Here is a 15472-nt window from a genome sequence, read left to right on the forward strand (position 1 = left end):
TGGAGGGTTTGTGACCCGTTTACATGTGACACGGACACGAACTCGAAACGATCCGATCTGTTTGCCAGGTCTAGTTATTTTGGTTCGGGTCATTTCGGGTCAATGAATAAAAGAGAAATAGTCATTTTAAGTCTTTTCGGTTCAATTAGAGTTATATTTTGTCGGATCATTTTCGGATTTGGTGGTTTTGGATCGGGTCATTTTCGGGTCGGGTCAGTTACGGGTAAAGAAAGCTCGGGTCATGTTCGGGTTTTTGGGTCACATTCGGGTGATGTAGTTCGTGTCATTTCGGGTCTCGGGTCAATCGGATTGGGTCGATTTTGCCAGGTCTACTAACCGCGCCTTTTCTTAGTCATATATACTTATGTGATGGAGGATGAAAGAAATTTGAAATTAATTTAATAAATGGGTCATTCGTGTTTAGAAAGCTCAACCTAAACCTGACCCAATACCGTGTTGTGTTTATGTCGATCTGCTTACATCACCTGAATGGGTTTAAACCCCAATTCAAACCCATTAATTTCGTATGTATCATTGTTTCCCAGGTTTATATTAAACTAATCTAAACAACCTTAAAATAATCAAACTATAAAAATAGAATGAAAAAAATTGATCCATACCCAGAAAAATCAATAAAAACCCCAGTAACTTAAACCCCAAAACAAAAAACACCAAAACTTATTGTCAAAAAAAAAAAAAAACACCAAAACTTGATCAATATATTGATTTTCCGAATGCCATAAACCCTTAGTAGAAGAAGGCAGACGAGGTAGGTTAGTTAGGGCTGTTCACTCAGTGGTCCGGACCAAAGACCAGACCGGACCGGACCGAATTTTGTTTGGTCCGGTCCACGGTCCACCTATTTACTCTACTTTGGTCTTGATGCTGTCCCCTGACCAACCCGAATAGACCATGGACCGGACCATGGACCGAAGTTATGTAATAAAAGAATTTTTAAATTTGTAATATTATTGATTTTATTTTCTACTTTGTTTACACGTATTATAAGATGTGTAATTATGTAGTTAAATCTCGTAAGAAAATAATGTTGTTTATTTTGATTATTACGAACTTCTCGAGTTCTAGTTTTATATGGTATATCATGTCAATGACAATAATATTTGGTCCACTTTGGTCCATTTGGTCCGGTCCAGTCCGGTCCACATGTTTTAATGATGCAGACCAGGACGGACCAATATTAATATGGTGCAGTCCCATTCCACCTCTTAACCCTTATTTGTCTTGGTCCAAAGAGTTTGGTCGGTCCCATTCCGGCCTTGATAATGAACACCCCTAAGGTTAGTAGTAACCCAAATTCTTATTTAAGACGGAAATATCAATAGTTCAATACATCAATAGTTCAATACTGCAGAAGCATCAAAGAGAAGGGAAACTCTGAAGCGCACAAGTACGTTCTTTTTTCCATGTCTATTTCTGATCTTAATTTAATCTTTTGCGTGTACATCCCCTCGAAACTGAATACTGAATACTAAATACTTGAATTTTCTATGGTTTGTATTTAGATTTTGATAGTGACAGTCTCACTTGTTGTTACTGGTTTAGATGGCGGTTGATTGGTCTACATTGAATCTCGAACTTGTTGCTGACATTGTACTAAAGGTTGAAACTTTCCAAGATTTTATCAATTTTTCTGCTGTTTGTCGTTCCTGGAATCGTGCTTCGTCCTCGATTAAGCACCTTTGGAGGGCTAAACCGATAGCACCATGGCTTTTACTTGCTGAAAACACTCAAGATAATCCTGATTGCGTTCGGAAAATCTTTAATCTTAATGAAAATAAGATTTATAGTTTGAATCTTCCAGAGACATTTGGAACGAGGTGCTGGGGTTCAGCTTATGGTTGGGTTGCACTTGTTGACCGCAACTTCGACATTCAATTGTTTAATCCAATCACCAAAGATTGTCTTAGTTTCCCAAATGTAGGACTTTTACATACCAATAAAGACGATGAGACTGATGTCGGAGAAGACTATATCTCATGGTTCTTGATTGCCTTTGTGTCCAGACTCACTGTGATCAAAGTGTCACTAAATGGTCAAAGTGAGTATGTTATCGTCGTAATTTATGATAATTATGAGGATAGGAGGTCCTTAGCTTTTGCTAGGCATGGTGATCAATCGTGGACAACAATATCGTTGGAGGAAATAGGAGAGACTATGGTGGTTGATATGGTAGCCATGGATGATAATTTATTTGCTTTGTGTGGTGATGGTTCTGTCATATATTGGGAGGTTAAAGATTTCAACGACCTTAAACTTATAAAACCCCAATATTATTCCCCTACGCCTCGTGTGGAGATCATGAATATCTTGCATGTCTTGTTTAGACAAGTACATTCACTTTATATGGTAGCATCTGGTAGGGATCTCCTAATGGTGTTACGTTTCAAAGATAAATGTTCCAAGTCGAATGATTATTCAGATGATTCAGATGATTCTTATGATGAAGACGATGACATTTTTTACAAAACAATTGGTTTTCAAGTATTCAAACTTGAACCTGAAGACAAAAGATGGGTGAAAATTGATGATTTTGGAGAAGTGGCATTGTTTGTAGGAGGTAGCTCTTCTATGTGTGTCTCTGTGGAATATGCTCAAGGATTACAACGTAATTGTATATATTTCACGGATGATGAGTATGAGCTTTGGGAGTTGCCAAAGGAGCATGGTGGACATGATATGGGTGTTTATGACAACAAAGATGACAAAATATGGCCATTTTATAAAGGAGAGGACATGCATTCGTTATTTTGTCCGCCTATCTTTTTTATTCCCGAATTTTAAATAATTGACTGCGACATATTACTAAATTGTCGACTATTGTGTATGTCGCGCTTCTATGTCGGGATTTTAATACCATGGAAGTGTTTGGTTTTCTGTATTTTTAAGCAAGTATTCATGTTTTAATAATTTTCCAATTAGACTATATTCGTGCGTTGAATTACATTAATTTTCGAGTGTACAATCTTGAACGTAAATACAAAAGTTGGGTGAAAATTGATGATTTTGGAGAAGTGGCATTGTTTGTAGGAGCAAGCTTTTCTATGCGTGTCTCTGGGGAATATGCTGAACATTTACAACGTTGAAGCAGGAGCTAAGGGTAAGGATCGTTCTTTTCATCAAAACATACCCTCTAAAGGAATCAAGCACAGTCAAGGAAACAGTCCTAGTGACGGTCACGCTCAAAACAACCACTAGAAGCAAATCCGAGCTAAAAACACATTTTGCCAGACTAGTTGTATAAGGGCTGTATTCAACTGCTCATAAATTGCGTTCTACATGGACAAAATTTATGTTATTTATATGGATAAAATCTTGAAGAAGTCTACTTTCCTATGGCTTTGGAATCAACAAGTTTCAATGAGTAGATTTTTCACAATAGAGCTCCAAAGGCTGTCACGCAGAATGCAACTCGGCTCCTAGCAAATGACCTCTCATTGCTAAAATGCTCATATCTCTTAAACCAGAAAACATCTTGGGGTGATTCTTTTTGGAGGTGATACCCAACTCAATTAGCTTTCATTTGATGTGTGTTTTGCACTTTGGTTCAACCCGAGGAAAGAGATATGGATCCTCAAAGTCCCTGCTGGAACATAGCATGCTGCTGAACATTCAGTTCTGACCTGAACTTACTCTTTGTCCTATATCTCTCAATCCAGGGGCCTATTTCATGTGATTCCAATTGGAAATGAAAGCTAACTCTTCTAGCTTTCATTTGGTACCTATGGGACATTATATCTCAACCTGAGGAGCAAGATATGGGGTCTGCAAGACGGGTCTGATGCCAAGAATGCTATGTAATGGTCTGACTGACACTTGTGTGTAACAAGGGCTGTGAGACTATCTTTCATGTCTTAAGGTGCACGTTCAAGGATAGGAAATGGTCCTCTAGTTGTCCTAAGAATGAGGTCAGCCAAGGAGAGGTGAAAGAATACCTTTTGAAAGTGAGAAATACAACCAATGAACTGTTTTTGGACTGTTGCTCTTTCCTCTACAATTGCAGCTACATATGTCTTTGGCCACGACAAAGACTGATTTCCAAACTTCATTTGAAAGCCTTTGAGCTGCCAAGAACCCTCACCAACTGCCCTACACTTGAAGACAAGAAGGGAGTCCTTAAAGCAACCAATGATAATTAACCTAACTCTCCAAGTATTTATTTTTACAAGGCATTGTATAGTTATTTCTCAACCATTGCATGCTTCTTATCTTACTTAGATTTCTATTTTACTTGCCTATATAAAGGCTTCATTCTCGATTGTAAAAGATAGACTTTTGATATATGAAAAACACTTTGCTCTATTCGGGTCACCTATTCCTCTATTCGGGTGCTAATGCCCTCCGACTACGAAGCCGAAGTCACCTATTCCTGCCCGTGGTGCCCAGACCGGATTGGAGGGTGTCACGCATGGCCAAAGTCGCGGCAACTCTCCGCAATATGAACCGTTTACCATCAAAGGTGTGTTAAAGTCTTTAATTTATTTGTGGAATTACACGTTCTATACTCGCACTACTAAGTAGTAAACATTTTGTTCTTATTTCCCATACTCCAAACCACAGGGACCAATACTGAAGACATGGACATTGAACCAACTGTTCCTCCAACAATGACCCGTTTTGGGGAACCTCAAACCTTCCAAACTCCACGGTTCCTGCGGAAAACAGAGGTCAAAACACTTTGGCCGGACCAATCGCCAACAGACGCAAAAGCCTGCCACTGGTGACATGGATTGTAGTTTTCGCATAAGAGGGCGTCCATGGAAGTTAACAAATGTTGACAATCCTGTTCCGACTACTAGCGCCCCACAACAAGGGGTTTTGGGATATTGTGCAGTTTAAGAATTATGCAAATCGTTTTAAGCTATACACAAACAGAAAAAACCGTGTACACATCTGAGTTCAGCCGAAAATCAATCACCTACTACTTAGTTGATTACGTAGTCCACTTCAAGGGTTTAATTTAGAATTTTTTTTCAATATAGGGTTTAAAACCAAACTAATTCACGCTTTAGGGCCCATTTCAAACTATTTCCTCCCAATGGGTCCACGTCATCGTTTTTTTCATTTTTTGCAAAACTTAGCCAAATCGCTACCCCAACTCGCGATTTGCACCAAGCCAGCATAACATTTGCTTCTCTTTCTCTTTGCCATTCACGCGTCTCACTTTCGATACAACCGTTCTCCTTTATCTGTCTACCGTTTTGCATGATTTTTGTGCGGTTAGATTCCTTTCACGGTAAACTACACATTAGTAACATAATATTTCAGTTTCTTCATCTTCAGTGGGTTCCTCTAAGGGCTTTAGTATTGTTTGTCACGACAAGTAGCAAAGTGTTGGATCACCTATTTAAGCAATTCTCAACTTGCAAGTTCTCATTAAAATCAAACATTAACCGAAGTCTTGCGTTAATTAACTTTTATTATCTAAAATCTTAAGCCATTTTAATCAGTATTATTCAAAAAGTTCTATGAAGAAAACTAAATAGAGCTTAATGATGAAGTGGAGTACTATTCAACTTATGAAATCGTCGTAACTAATATGCTACAAAATGATTATTGCTATATGGTAAACAATGTGTGTGCCTCACCATTTGTCTTCTTATTTAAGACTTTTGTTTTAACTTAAAACGGTTCTCACACTCGACTAAAATAGATGCGGAAATGAAGGGAGGTTTTAAAAGGACTTACGTTTAGACGGTCTTAGGAGGACCACGTAAACATAATTAGATGGGGTGCTGCTTACACTACTTACTCCCATTACCGCAACACATACAATAACGATTCATTGCAAGTTTTTTTTATGGAGAGAGATCAGTCGTATGAGTGGCTTACACTACTTGACTCGTTTGTGTTCCTTAGATATGAGTATATGACATTTCTCTTTTGTTTTTCGTAGAAAGAGCAAAGAGCTTCACAAGTCTGTAAATACACCTACAGGTAAGACATGCCTAATCACACATTGAAAGTACCATCATTAATGGAGATGAAGATTAAGAAACTGAAATATTATTTTACTAGTTTGTAGTTTACCGCGAGAGGAATCTAACCGCACAAAAATCACGCAAAACAGTAGAGAGATAAAGGAGAACGGTTGTATCGAAAATGAGACGCGTGAATGGCAAAGAGAAAGAGAAGCAACAATGTTATATTGGCTTGGTGCAAATCGCTAGTTGGGGTAGCGATTTGGCTAAGTTTTGCAAAAATATAAAAAAAACGATGACGTGGACCCATTGGGAGGAAATAGTTTGAAATGGGCCCTAAAGCGTGAATTAGTTTGATTTTAAACCCTATATTGAGAAAAAATTCTTTAATTTACGCAACTTCTAATCTACAATGGAGTGAAGATTGTAGTATTGCAGAAGCTGGTTTCCAATGGTGGATGGTGAGGCCGTGGGATGAGCTTAGAATTTGTAGCGGCTGTGTTTGTGTGATCAGTGATGGTGTCTTGGGAGTTTATTTTGTGGTTGTGGTGGTCGTAGAGGTTCATGCCGGTCCATAGGGGTTGATGAGATATGGTGGCAGTATTTTTCACACGGTAATGGGGAACTTAATGATGGAAAATAAAATGAATAACCAAAAACGGGAATGTACTTTAAAATGTCAATTGTATATTTGCATCTCGGTTAAGAAAAGACTCCATATAAAGGCAACTCCATTTAAAAATGTTATGGAAAATAAAATGACACACCAAAAACAGAAAAACCCTTATTTTTACGGGTTCCAAAACTGGTTTAATTAGATTTAAAAGGTGAGAAAGTGAAAATATATAATTACAAAACGAGCTTGATTTGAATTCAAGCCGAGCTCGACCTCATTTTTATAGGCTCGACGAGCCCGAGCTCGAGTTAAAAAATTCGAGCCGCGCCCGAGCTTAGCTCAGCTCGTTTACACCCCTAATAATTATTAATCACTATCCTAACAAAAAAGTTCGACCATAATATTTATTAATCAATGTCTCAATATAAGCAATCAAGACATATTCATTCGTTCAAAGATTCATACCAATCAACTTTTAAAGGTTTGCCCGGTCTAAAAGTCTCAAAACTTTCTCCATATTTAGCTCCATTTGCCTAAAATCACAAATTACATCGTTTCAAATCAACCATATAACCATAACCTACTTAATCCATATTATTCCCTTTGACCTAAAATGGTAATCCCCCACCATAAAAATAGATACCGTAAATTCCACATCCAAAATGTTGTGCAGAAGCGATACGGAGTAGATGCGAAAATAAAAGACACAAGATTTACGTGGTTCATTATCAATGCGTTAGCTACATCCACCAGGGTGATGGAGAATATTTCGCTATGTCCAGAAAATTGCAAATTACAAAAGATGAGCACAGAGATCTCCTAAATCTGCCCTGTTAAATTGTATTGATGATTTACTCAAGAGTTTACAGGTATTTATAGTACAAGATTAGAGTATGAACACTTGACTAATTGAAGCTATAATTATGCTAATTGATATTATTGACAGGATATGATTATGCTAATTGTTATCATTAACAAGATATGGAATATTTACATTGATTGCTTCTTATTTTAGGTTGATGCTTGATCTTTATTATTTGGAGAAGATATATTTGTAATACGCCCCCGCAAGATGGACGTCGGGGAGATGAGTCCAATCTTGTCTCGTAGTTCATGGAAGCGCTGTTTGGCTAGGGGCTTGGTGAGGGCGTCTGCTAGTTGGTCTTTGCTGGCAACATGTTGGATGCGGATTTGGCCTAGCTGAAGTTGCTCTCTAACAAAGTGAAATGAAAGGGCCATGTGTTTCATTCGAGAGTGAAAGACTGGATTTTTGGCGTAGAGTGTGGCAGACATGTTGTCACAGTAGATAGCTGGTGGTTTGACAATGGTAATGTGGAGTTCATGAAGGAGATTGCGGAGCCAGAGGATTTCGGTCGTGACAGCTGCTACTGCTCGGAATTCGGCTTCAGTTGTTGACAGGGCTAGTCCACGTTGTTTCTTTGAGGACCAGGAGATGGGATTTCGTCCTAGATAGAGGATATAGCCTGTGGTGGATAGGTAGTTGTCTTTGTCACCTGCAAAGTCAGCGTCACAAAATGTATGTAAACACATAGGAGAGGTACGATGTAGTTGTATACCATGGGTTTGTGTGCCTTGTAAATAGCGGAGTAAGCGTTTTAGAGCAGTCCAGTGATTAATGGTGGGGTGGTGAAGAAATTGTGCTAGTCTGTTGACTGTGAAAGCGATGTCAGGTCTTGTGAGAGAGAGGTATTGTAGGCTGCCTTCAATTGCTCGGTAATCAGAATGGTTATGGATTGGTTTGTTATCTTCTCGTGTAAGATGTGTGTCAGTTCCCATGGGAGTAGTGTTGGGTTTAGCGTCTAGCATTTTATATTTGAGAAGTAAATCGTGTATATATTTAGATTGGTTTAGGTGGAGTCCACTTTGGTTGGGTGTGACTTCGATGCCTAGAAAATATGATAATGGACCTAAATCTTTAATTGAGAATTGGTTGGCTAGATGAGTAATGAAATTTTCTAAGTGTGTTTTATTTGGACCAGTTATGATTATATCGTCGACATATACAAGCATGTAGATGCATGTGACGTTGGTTTTGAGAATGAAGAGTGAGGAGTCGGATAATGATTGTTTGAATCCGTAAGTAGTTAAATAATTTTTGAGTTCGGTATGCCATGCCCTGGGGGCTTATTTGAGGCCATAGATTGCTTTAGTAAGTTTGCAGACATGATCGGGTTATTTTTCATCTACGAAACCTTGAGGTTGAGTCATATAAACATCATCAGTTAGTGTACCTTGTAAAAATGCATTGTTTACATCTAATTGACGAAGTGACCAAGAATTTGTTACGGCTAGATAAAGGACTAACCGTACTGTAGTTGGTTTTACAACGGGACTAAATGTTTCGGTGTAGTCGATGCCGGGGCGTTGATGAAATCCTTTAGCGACAAGGTGAGCTTTGTATTGTTTGAGCGAGCCATCGGGGTTGTATTTGATGCGATAGACCCATTTGCTCCCAACGATGTTTTGAGACGGGTGTCGGGGCACTAGAGTCCACGTGTTGTTTCGGTTTAGAGCATCGAACTCATCTTGCATTGCTTGTCGCCATTGGGTGGATATAAGTGCTTGTTTTACTGTTTTTGGCAAAGAGGTTGAAGTGGTGATGGACTGTACTAGATTTGCGTAATTCGGGTTGGGTTTTCGTATGTTATTGTCAAGTCGAGTAGTAATGGTTTTTACGGGTCGAGTTGGTTTAGGCTTTTGTTGGCGGGTGGTCGTGTCAGAGGTTGTGGTGGCAGCTGTTTCAGTATTTGAGGGCGGAAGCAAGGCAGTCGGGTTGGTTTCATTAATGGAGGTGTGGTTTTCGGTAGTAGGTGGTGTATGGGCAGGTTTAGTGCGACGAGTGTACACGTGGTTTATGGGAGGTCTCGGTTGGGCGGCGGAGGGAGTGGTGGTGTTTAGTGGTTGAGTGGTGGACGTGGGAAGAAGAGTGAGTACGAGGGGACACCAATCGTCGGGATTGGTGTTAGAGGGAGGTTGGGTTTTTTCGTCGATAAGTGATTGAAATGGATATTCATTTTCAACAAATTTGACGTGTCGGGATGTGTAGAGACGATATGTTTTGGGGTCAAGACAATGGTATGCACTTTGTGTGGATGAGTAACCAACAAAAATGCACGGGGTTGAGCGATAGTCGAGTTTATTTTTAGTGTACGGCCGGAGCCACGGATAGCATAAACAACCAAAATTAATTAATTTGTTGTAATTTGGTTGAATTTTATGTAGCATGAAATAGGGTGTTAATCCATCTAGGGTGGTTGTTGGAAGTCGATTAATAAGGTATGTGGCGGTGCTAAATGCAAATGGCCATAGTGTTGTAGGGAGACGTGCATGAGCGAGAAGGGCAAGCCCGTTTCTACAATATGACGGTGTGTAAGCTTCAAGGCATATCCATTATGTTCCGGGGTGTGTGGTGGAGAGGTAAAGTGACTTATTCCATTGTCTAGTAGATGGTGGGTTAGTTTTTGAAATTCACCACCATTATCGGAAAAAAATCGTCGTATAGGTCTTTTAAAATATTTTTCTACTAACGCTCTAAATCGAATAAATACAGAGGTCGTGTCCGATTTTTGTTTGAGCGGGTAGAGCCAAATATATTTCGTAAAATGGTCCACGAAAATTACATAGTATTTATATTTTTCGCGGGATGTTATTGGACTGGTCCATAGATCGGAAAATATTAAGTCAAGTGGTTCATTGGTTGTAAATGATGATTGGTTAAATGGTAATTTCGAACTTTTACTAATTAGACACGAATTGCAAAAAGAAAAGTCCGGAATTTTAAATGGTAAACTTTTATTAATTAATCGGATTACATTATAATTAGGGTGGCCCAACTTGTGATGCCACTCCTTAGAGCCGAGACTTGCAGTAGCGGTTTGGGCGGTTTTGCTCGAGGTGCTCAGCTCGTAGACTCCGTTTCTAGCCCGTCCCCGGAGAAGGGTTGCTCCCGTTGATATCGCCTTAACAGCAAAATCAGAAGAAGAGAAAATAACGTAAGCATCATTGTCTTTGCACAATTGGGAAATTGAAATTAAATTTCTAGCAATATTAGGAACATGTAATACGTTCTTTAATTTGACAGTAGAGAAGGGTATAGTAGATGAACCTATATTGGCGATATTGAGTCCGGAGCCATCTCCGATGATGAGATCATCGTGCCCAAGATATGGTGAGTGGAGGGCTAGCGTGTCTAAGTCATAGGTGACATGGTTGGAGGCTCCACTGTCGAGTAGGTAGGCCGAGTTGGAAGCAGATGCGGCGGTGACGGTGTGTGCTTATGGGGCCTGCTGATGTTGGCGGGTTGGAGGAGCAGGAAATATGATGGTTGGGAAAAGTTTTCGAAATAAGGGACAATCGGCTATGACATGACCGACTTGTCTACACCACTGACAACGGCCTTTAAAGGGCCTCGGGTTAGGGTTGGTGCTGCTGCTGCCTTGGGCGTGGGTGGTGGCAGGGGTGGTATTGGTGTTAAAGCGGTGGTAGTGGCCACGGTTTTGGTTGTTGTGGCGGTAGGAGACGTTGGCAGTGGGTTGAAATGGATCGGTTTTCGGGTTTTGTGTGCTGAGAAGTTCATGGTGAAGCAGCTTCTCGTGAAGAGCTTCAAATGAAATAGGGGTGTCCCGGGCTCGTATAGCGTCGATGACGGGTTTAAACAGGTTATAGTCAAGGCCTTTAAGGACCTTGGCTGTGATGTCCTCGGGATCGATGATGGTGCCCATTAAGGCGAGTTGGTCGACGCACGCTTTAATAGCGTGCACATACTCGGTGATTGTTTGGTCACTGGTTTTTACGATCGAATCAAGTCGATCTTTTAATTGTAATTTGTGGATTCGGGACGGGTTAGCGTATGTTTGGGCTAATATATCCCACGCTTCTTTTGATGTCTTGGCACATACAATTAATGTTTGGATGGTGGCAGAGAGAGTGCCCATGAGGGCTCCTAGAAGGAGTCCATCTTGCTTCAACCACATGAGATATGCGGGGTTGGAAGTTTCGGTTTTATCGTCATTGACGATGGTGGCGGGTGGTTGTTGGTGGGTTCCATCGAGGAAGCCTAGGAGGCTTAGCCCGAATAGGATATTTGTTAACTGAAATCTCCATGCAGTTTAGTTGACGGAGTTCAACTTGACACAGTGGTTCAAGTTGAGCGAAACAAGAGGTGTGTTTGATTCATGAGGGTTTTGAATTTGTTGTTCGGTTTGTGCCATGGTGGTGAATGGATGGGAAGGGCGGCTGGTTTTAGTGTGTTTGAAGGCAGCGGATTTTGGCAGAAGGCAGTTTGGGGTGGCGGATCGATTGCGGCGTGATACCATGTAAGATAGAGGTTTTGAATGTAAATTGTATTGATGATTTATTCAAGAGTTTACAGGTATTTATAGTACAAGATTAGAGTATGAACACTTGACTAATTGAAGCTATAATTATGCTAATTGATATTATTGACAGGATATGATTATGCTAATTGCTATCATTAACAAGATATGGAATATTTACATTGATTGCTTCTTATTTTAGGTTGATGCTTGATCTTTATTATTTGGAGAAGATATATTTGTAATAGGAAGATCCTTGTCAATTTCATTTAATGGATGAAAAAATGAAAAATCTTGGAGAAATGATTTACAGGCTTCGTTTCCAGCACAACGTAGTTCAATTTTTTATGCAAAAATACACCGAATTACGAAAAATTGTTCTACTAAACAAGGCCATGAGCAAAAGAGAGCCATCAATTAGCCAACCATGGTTGTACTTCCTGTAGAAGTTGAGGAATGAGGAGGGTATGTCCTCTATTGTTGGCATTGTTGCTGGAAAATAATGGAACTCCAGATTTAATTTAAGCCAAATTTCATTAACGTAGTTGCTCATTCATGGACAAGTTTTACTCGTTCACGTACTTTTTGTCATAACTTTTCCATATCTTACCCTTCTTCTAATCAAATTCTCTCTTTTTATCTCTCTTAAAATTAATCAAGTTGCTCAATTAATAATCGTAATCCTCATAAACAAGTAATGATTCTTAAATTATTGATTATTTCATTGTATCAAATTAAGAAGATGTAGTCAATTGTGCCATGATTAATTTAGGGTTAAATAAAATAACAGAAATTGTGAAATTAGGGTTATGTGCGTAACGAAGGTAAAGTTCATAACTTTTAATTGGGGATTGAGTCACGTTACTCCACTCTTTGCTCTAACATATTGTTACAAGAATCGTTATCGTCTCTCAATCATTAATACAACAAGAAGTTTTGAGAGGATGAACAAATAGCTGTATAATAAGAGCAAGGAGTGGAAGTGAAGGTGATGATGATGATGTCATGATGATGTTAATGTTAAGGTCGGGAAAGGCAGTGGCAACATGTGGGGGAGGGAGGTGGTAGAATTCAAGAGGAGAATTGAATAGAGAGAGAATTGAAAATTTAGCCATTGAAATATAAGGGTAAAATGGTCATTTCCGTCCATAAAAGAGTAAAACTCGTCCATGAATGAGCACCACCCTTCATTAATACCCTTGCTAATTTTGGCACAATTGTGAAATATAAAATTTGTTCGGGTGGGAAGATTGAAAGGAAAGATTTGATTTTAATTTATATTATTATTTTAATAAGGGTGTTACTCAAACTCGGTAACACCGGGTGTCGCCCTATCACTTCCCAAAAAAAAAAAAAAAAAAAAAAAAAAAAAAAAAACTTTGCCAAGGACACGCGGAACTTAGGAAAGTCCAAGAAAATAGAAAAGTCAAACCTACCCACTCCGTAAGCGACATACTGTATAAAAACACGAGAGTTTGGGTTCCCAAAAACCCCCAACTAGATTTCTTCAGACATACTGTATAAAAACATAAAACTTGCTGTCAAAAAAAAAAAAAAAAAAAACATAAAACATAAAGTTAGAACAATCAACATCCATAATCATACATTCATAGCCGAGTAACCGACTGATCTCAAATTTCAACTGCGCCCAACTAAATTTCTGCTCTTTCTTCAACACCAACTCCAGGTTTCCCCTTTCTCTATTATTACTTCTCTTATCATTATAATTATTATACTCTCTTGTTGTTTTTTTTTTTTTTGATTAGGATACTGTCTTGTTGTTGGTCTTATTACTGTATTACTCCGAATTATTATTATTCCATTCCGTCTCAATTATTTGTTTACCTTCTTTGTGAGCGAGGGGTATTTTAATCAAAAGGTAAACAAATGATTGAGACGAGTAAGTGTTATAATTATACTGTCTTGCTGTTGGTCTTATTACGGTATTACTCCGTATTAGTATTACTGATTACACATTCCGTCTCAATTATTTGTTTAACTTGTTTGTGAGCGAGGGGTATTTTAATCAAAGGTAAACAAATGATTGAGACGGAGAAAGTATTATTCTATTTTGATAATGACAGTCTCACTTGTTGTTACTGGTTTAGATGGCCGTCGATTGGTCTACCCTGCCTCTCGAACTTGTTGCTGACATTGTACTAAAGTTACAAACTTTCCAAGATTTTATCAACTTTTCTGCTGTTTGTCGTTCCTGGAATCGTGTTTCGGCCTCGATTAAGCACCTGTGGAGGGTTAAACCAGAAGTACCATGGCTTTTACTTGCTGAAAACACTCAAGATAATCCTGATTGCGTTCGGAAAATCTTTAATCTTAATGAAAATAAGAGTTATAGTTTGAATCTTCCAGAGACGTTTGGAACAAGGTGCTGGGGTTCAGCTTATGGTTGGCTTGCACTCGTTGACCGCAACTTTGACATTCAATTGTTTAATCCAATCAACAAAGGTTTCCTTAGTTTCCCAAATGTAGGACTTTTACATACCAATAAAGACGATGAAACTGATGTTGGAGAAGGTTATATCTCATGGTTCTTGAGATGCTTTGTGGTTAGACTCACTGTGCTCAAATTATCTCTAAATGGTCAAAGTGAGTATGTTATCGTCATAATGTATGATAATCATGAGGTTATGGAGTCCCTAGCTTTTGCTAGGCATGTTGATCAATCGTGGACAACAATATCGCTGAAGGAAATAGGAGAGACTATGGTGGTTGATATGGTAGCCATGGATGATAATTTATTTGCTTTGTGTGATGATGGTTCAGTCATATATTGGGAGGTTAAAGATTTCAACGACCTTAAACTTATAAAACCCCAATATTATTCCCCAACGGCTCGTGTGGAGATCTTGAATATCTTGCATGTCTTGTTTAGACAAGTAAATTCACTTTATATGGTAGCAACTGGTAGGGATCTCCTAATGGTGTTACGTTTCAAAAATGAATGTTCCAAGTCAGATGATTATTCAGATGATTCATCAGATGATTCTTATGATGAAGATGACGACATTTTTTACAAAACAATTGGTTTTCAAGTATACAAACTGAAACTTGAAGACAAAAGATGGGTGAAAATTGATGATTTCGGAGAAGTGGCATTGTTTGTAGGAGGGAGCTCTTCTATGTGTGTGTCTGTGGAATATGCTCAAGGATTACAACGTAATTGTATATATTTCACGGATGATGAGTATGAGCTTTGGCGGTTGCCAAAGGAGCATGGTGGACATGATATGGGTGTTTATGACAACAAAGAAAACAAAATATGGCCATTTTATAAAAGAGAGGACATGCATTCGTTATATTGTCCGCCTATCTTTTTTATTCCCCAATTTTAAATTATTGTCTTTCATTGTCAAGTCGAATAACACTCCCTAAGTCGGTGTTTGGTTTTCTGTATTTTAAGTATTCATGTTTTAATAATTTTGCAACTATATTCCCTACTGTGGAATACATCAATTTTACAGAATCTCAAATACTCCCCTATCATACATCCCAGCATAGAACATTTGATTCCGGAGTATATGCCGTGTTATATACACGCTTGACACGGAATCCCGTAGAAAAGG

The 15472-nt window shown here is 38.8% G+C and overlaps 2 protein-coding genes across 3 annotated transcripts; both read left to right on the plus strand.

Moving 5' to 3' along the window:
- The first annotated feature begins 559 nt into the window (after window positions 1-559).
- On the plus strand, window positions 560-4335 carry LOC141612299 (F-box/kelch-repeat protein KIB1-like). Of its 2 annotated transcripts, none has more exons than XM_074431039.1 (3): window positions 560-773; window positions 1299-1408; window positions 1524-4335. In XM_074431039.1, exon 3 carries the CDS (start codon window positions 1564-1566, stop codon window positions 2800-2802), a length of 1239 nt encoding a protein of 412 aa, XP_074287140.1. In that variant the 5' UTR covers window positions 560-773; window positions 1299-1408; window positions 1524-1563; the 3' UTR covers window positions 2803-4335. The 2 variants fall into 2 exon arrangements, with proteins under 2 accessions (XP_074287140.1, XP_074287139.1); XM_074431038.1 differs by having other exon boundaries at window positions 561-773; window positions 1564-4335.
- Window positions 4336-13382: 9047 nt separating this feature from the next.
- Window positions 13383-15378, plus strand: LOC141612301 (uncharacterized protein At1g65760-like). The gene is made up of 2 exons (XM_074431040.1): window positions 13383-13578; window positions 14000-15378. Exon 2 carries the CDS (start codon window positions 14000-14002, stop codon window positions 15239-15241), a length of 1242 nt encoding a protein of 413 aa, XP_074287141.1. The 5' UTR covers window positions 13383-13578; the 3' UTR covers window positions 15242-15378.
- The last annotated feature ends 94 nt before the right edge of the window (window positions 15379-15472 follow it).

This window comes from Silene latifolia, chromosome 11 (genome assembly GCF_048544455.1).
Source record: "Silene latifolia isolate original U9 population chromosome 11, ASM4854445v1, whole genome shotgun sequence".
Lineage (NCBI taxonomy): Eukaryota > Viridiplantae > Streptophyta > Magnoliopsida > Caryophyllales > Caryophyllaceae > Silene > Silene latifolia.

Excerpts from the sequence above, each read along its gene's own strand:
- LOC141612299 (XM_074431039.1), top strand. The coding sequence starts at position 1,564 with ATGGCGGTTGATTGGTCTACATTGAATCTCGAACTTGTTGCTGACATT.
- LOC141612301 (XM_074431040.1), top strand. The coding sequence starts at position 14,000 with ATGGCCGTCGATTGGTCTACCCTGCCTCTCGAACTTGTTGCTGACATT.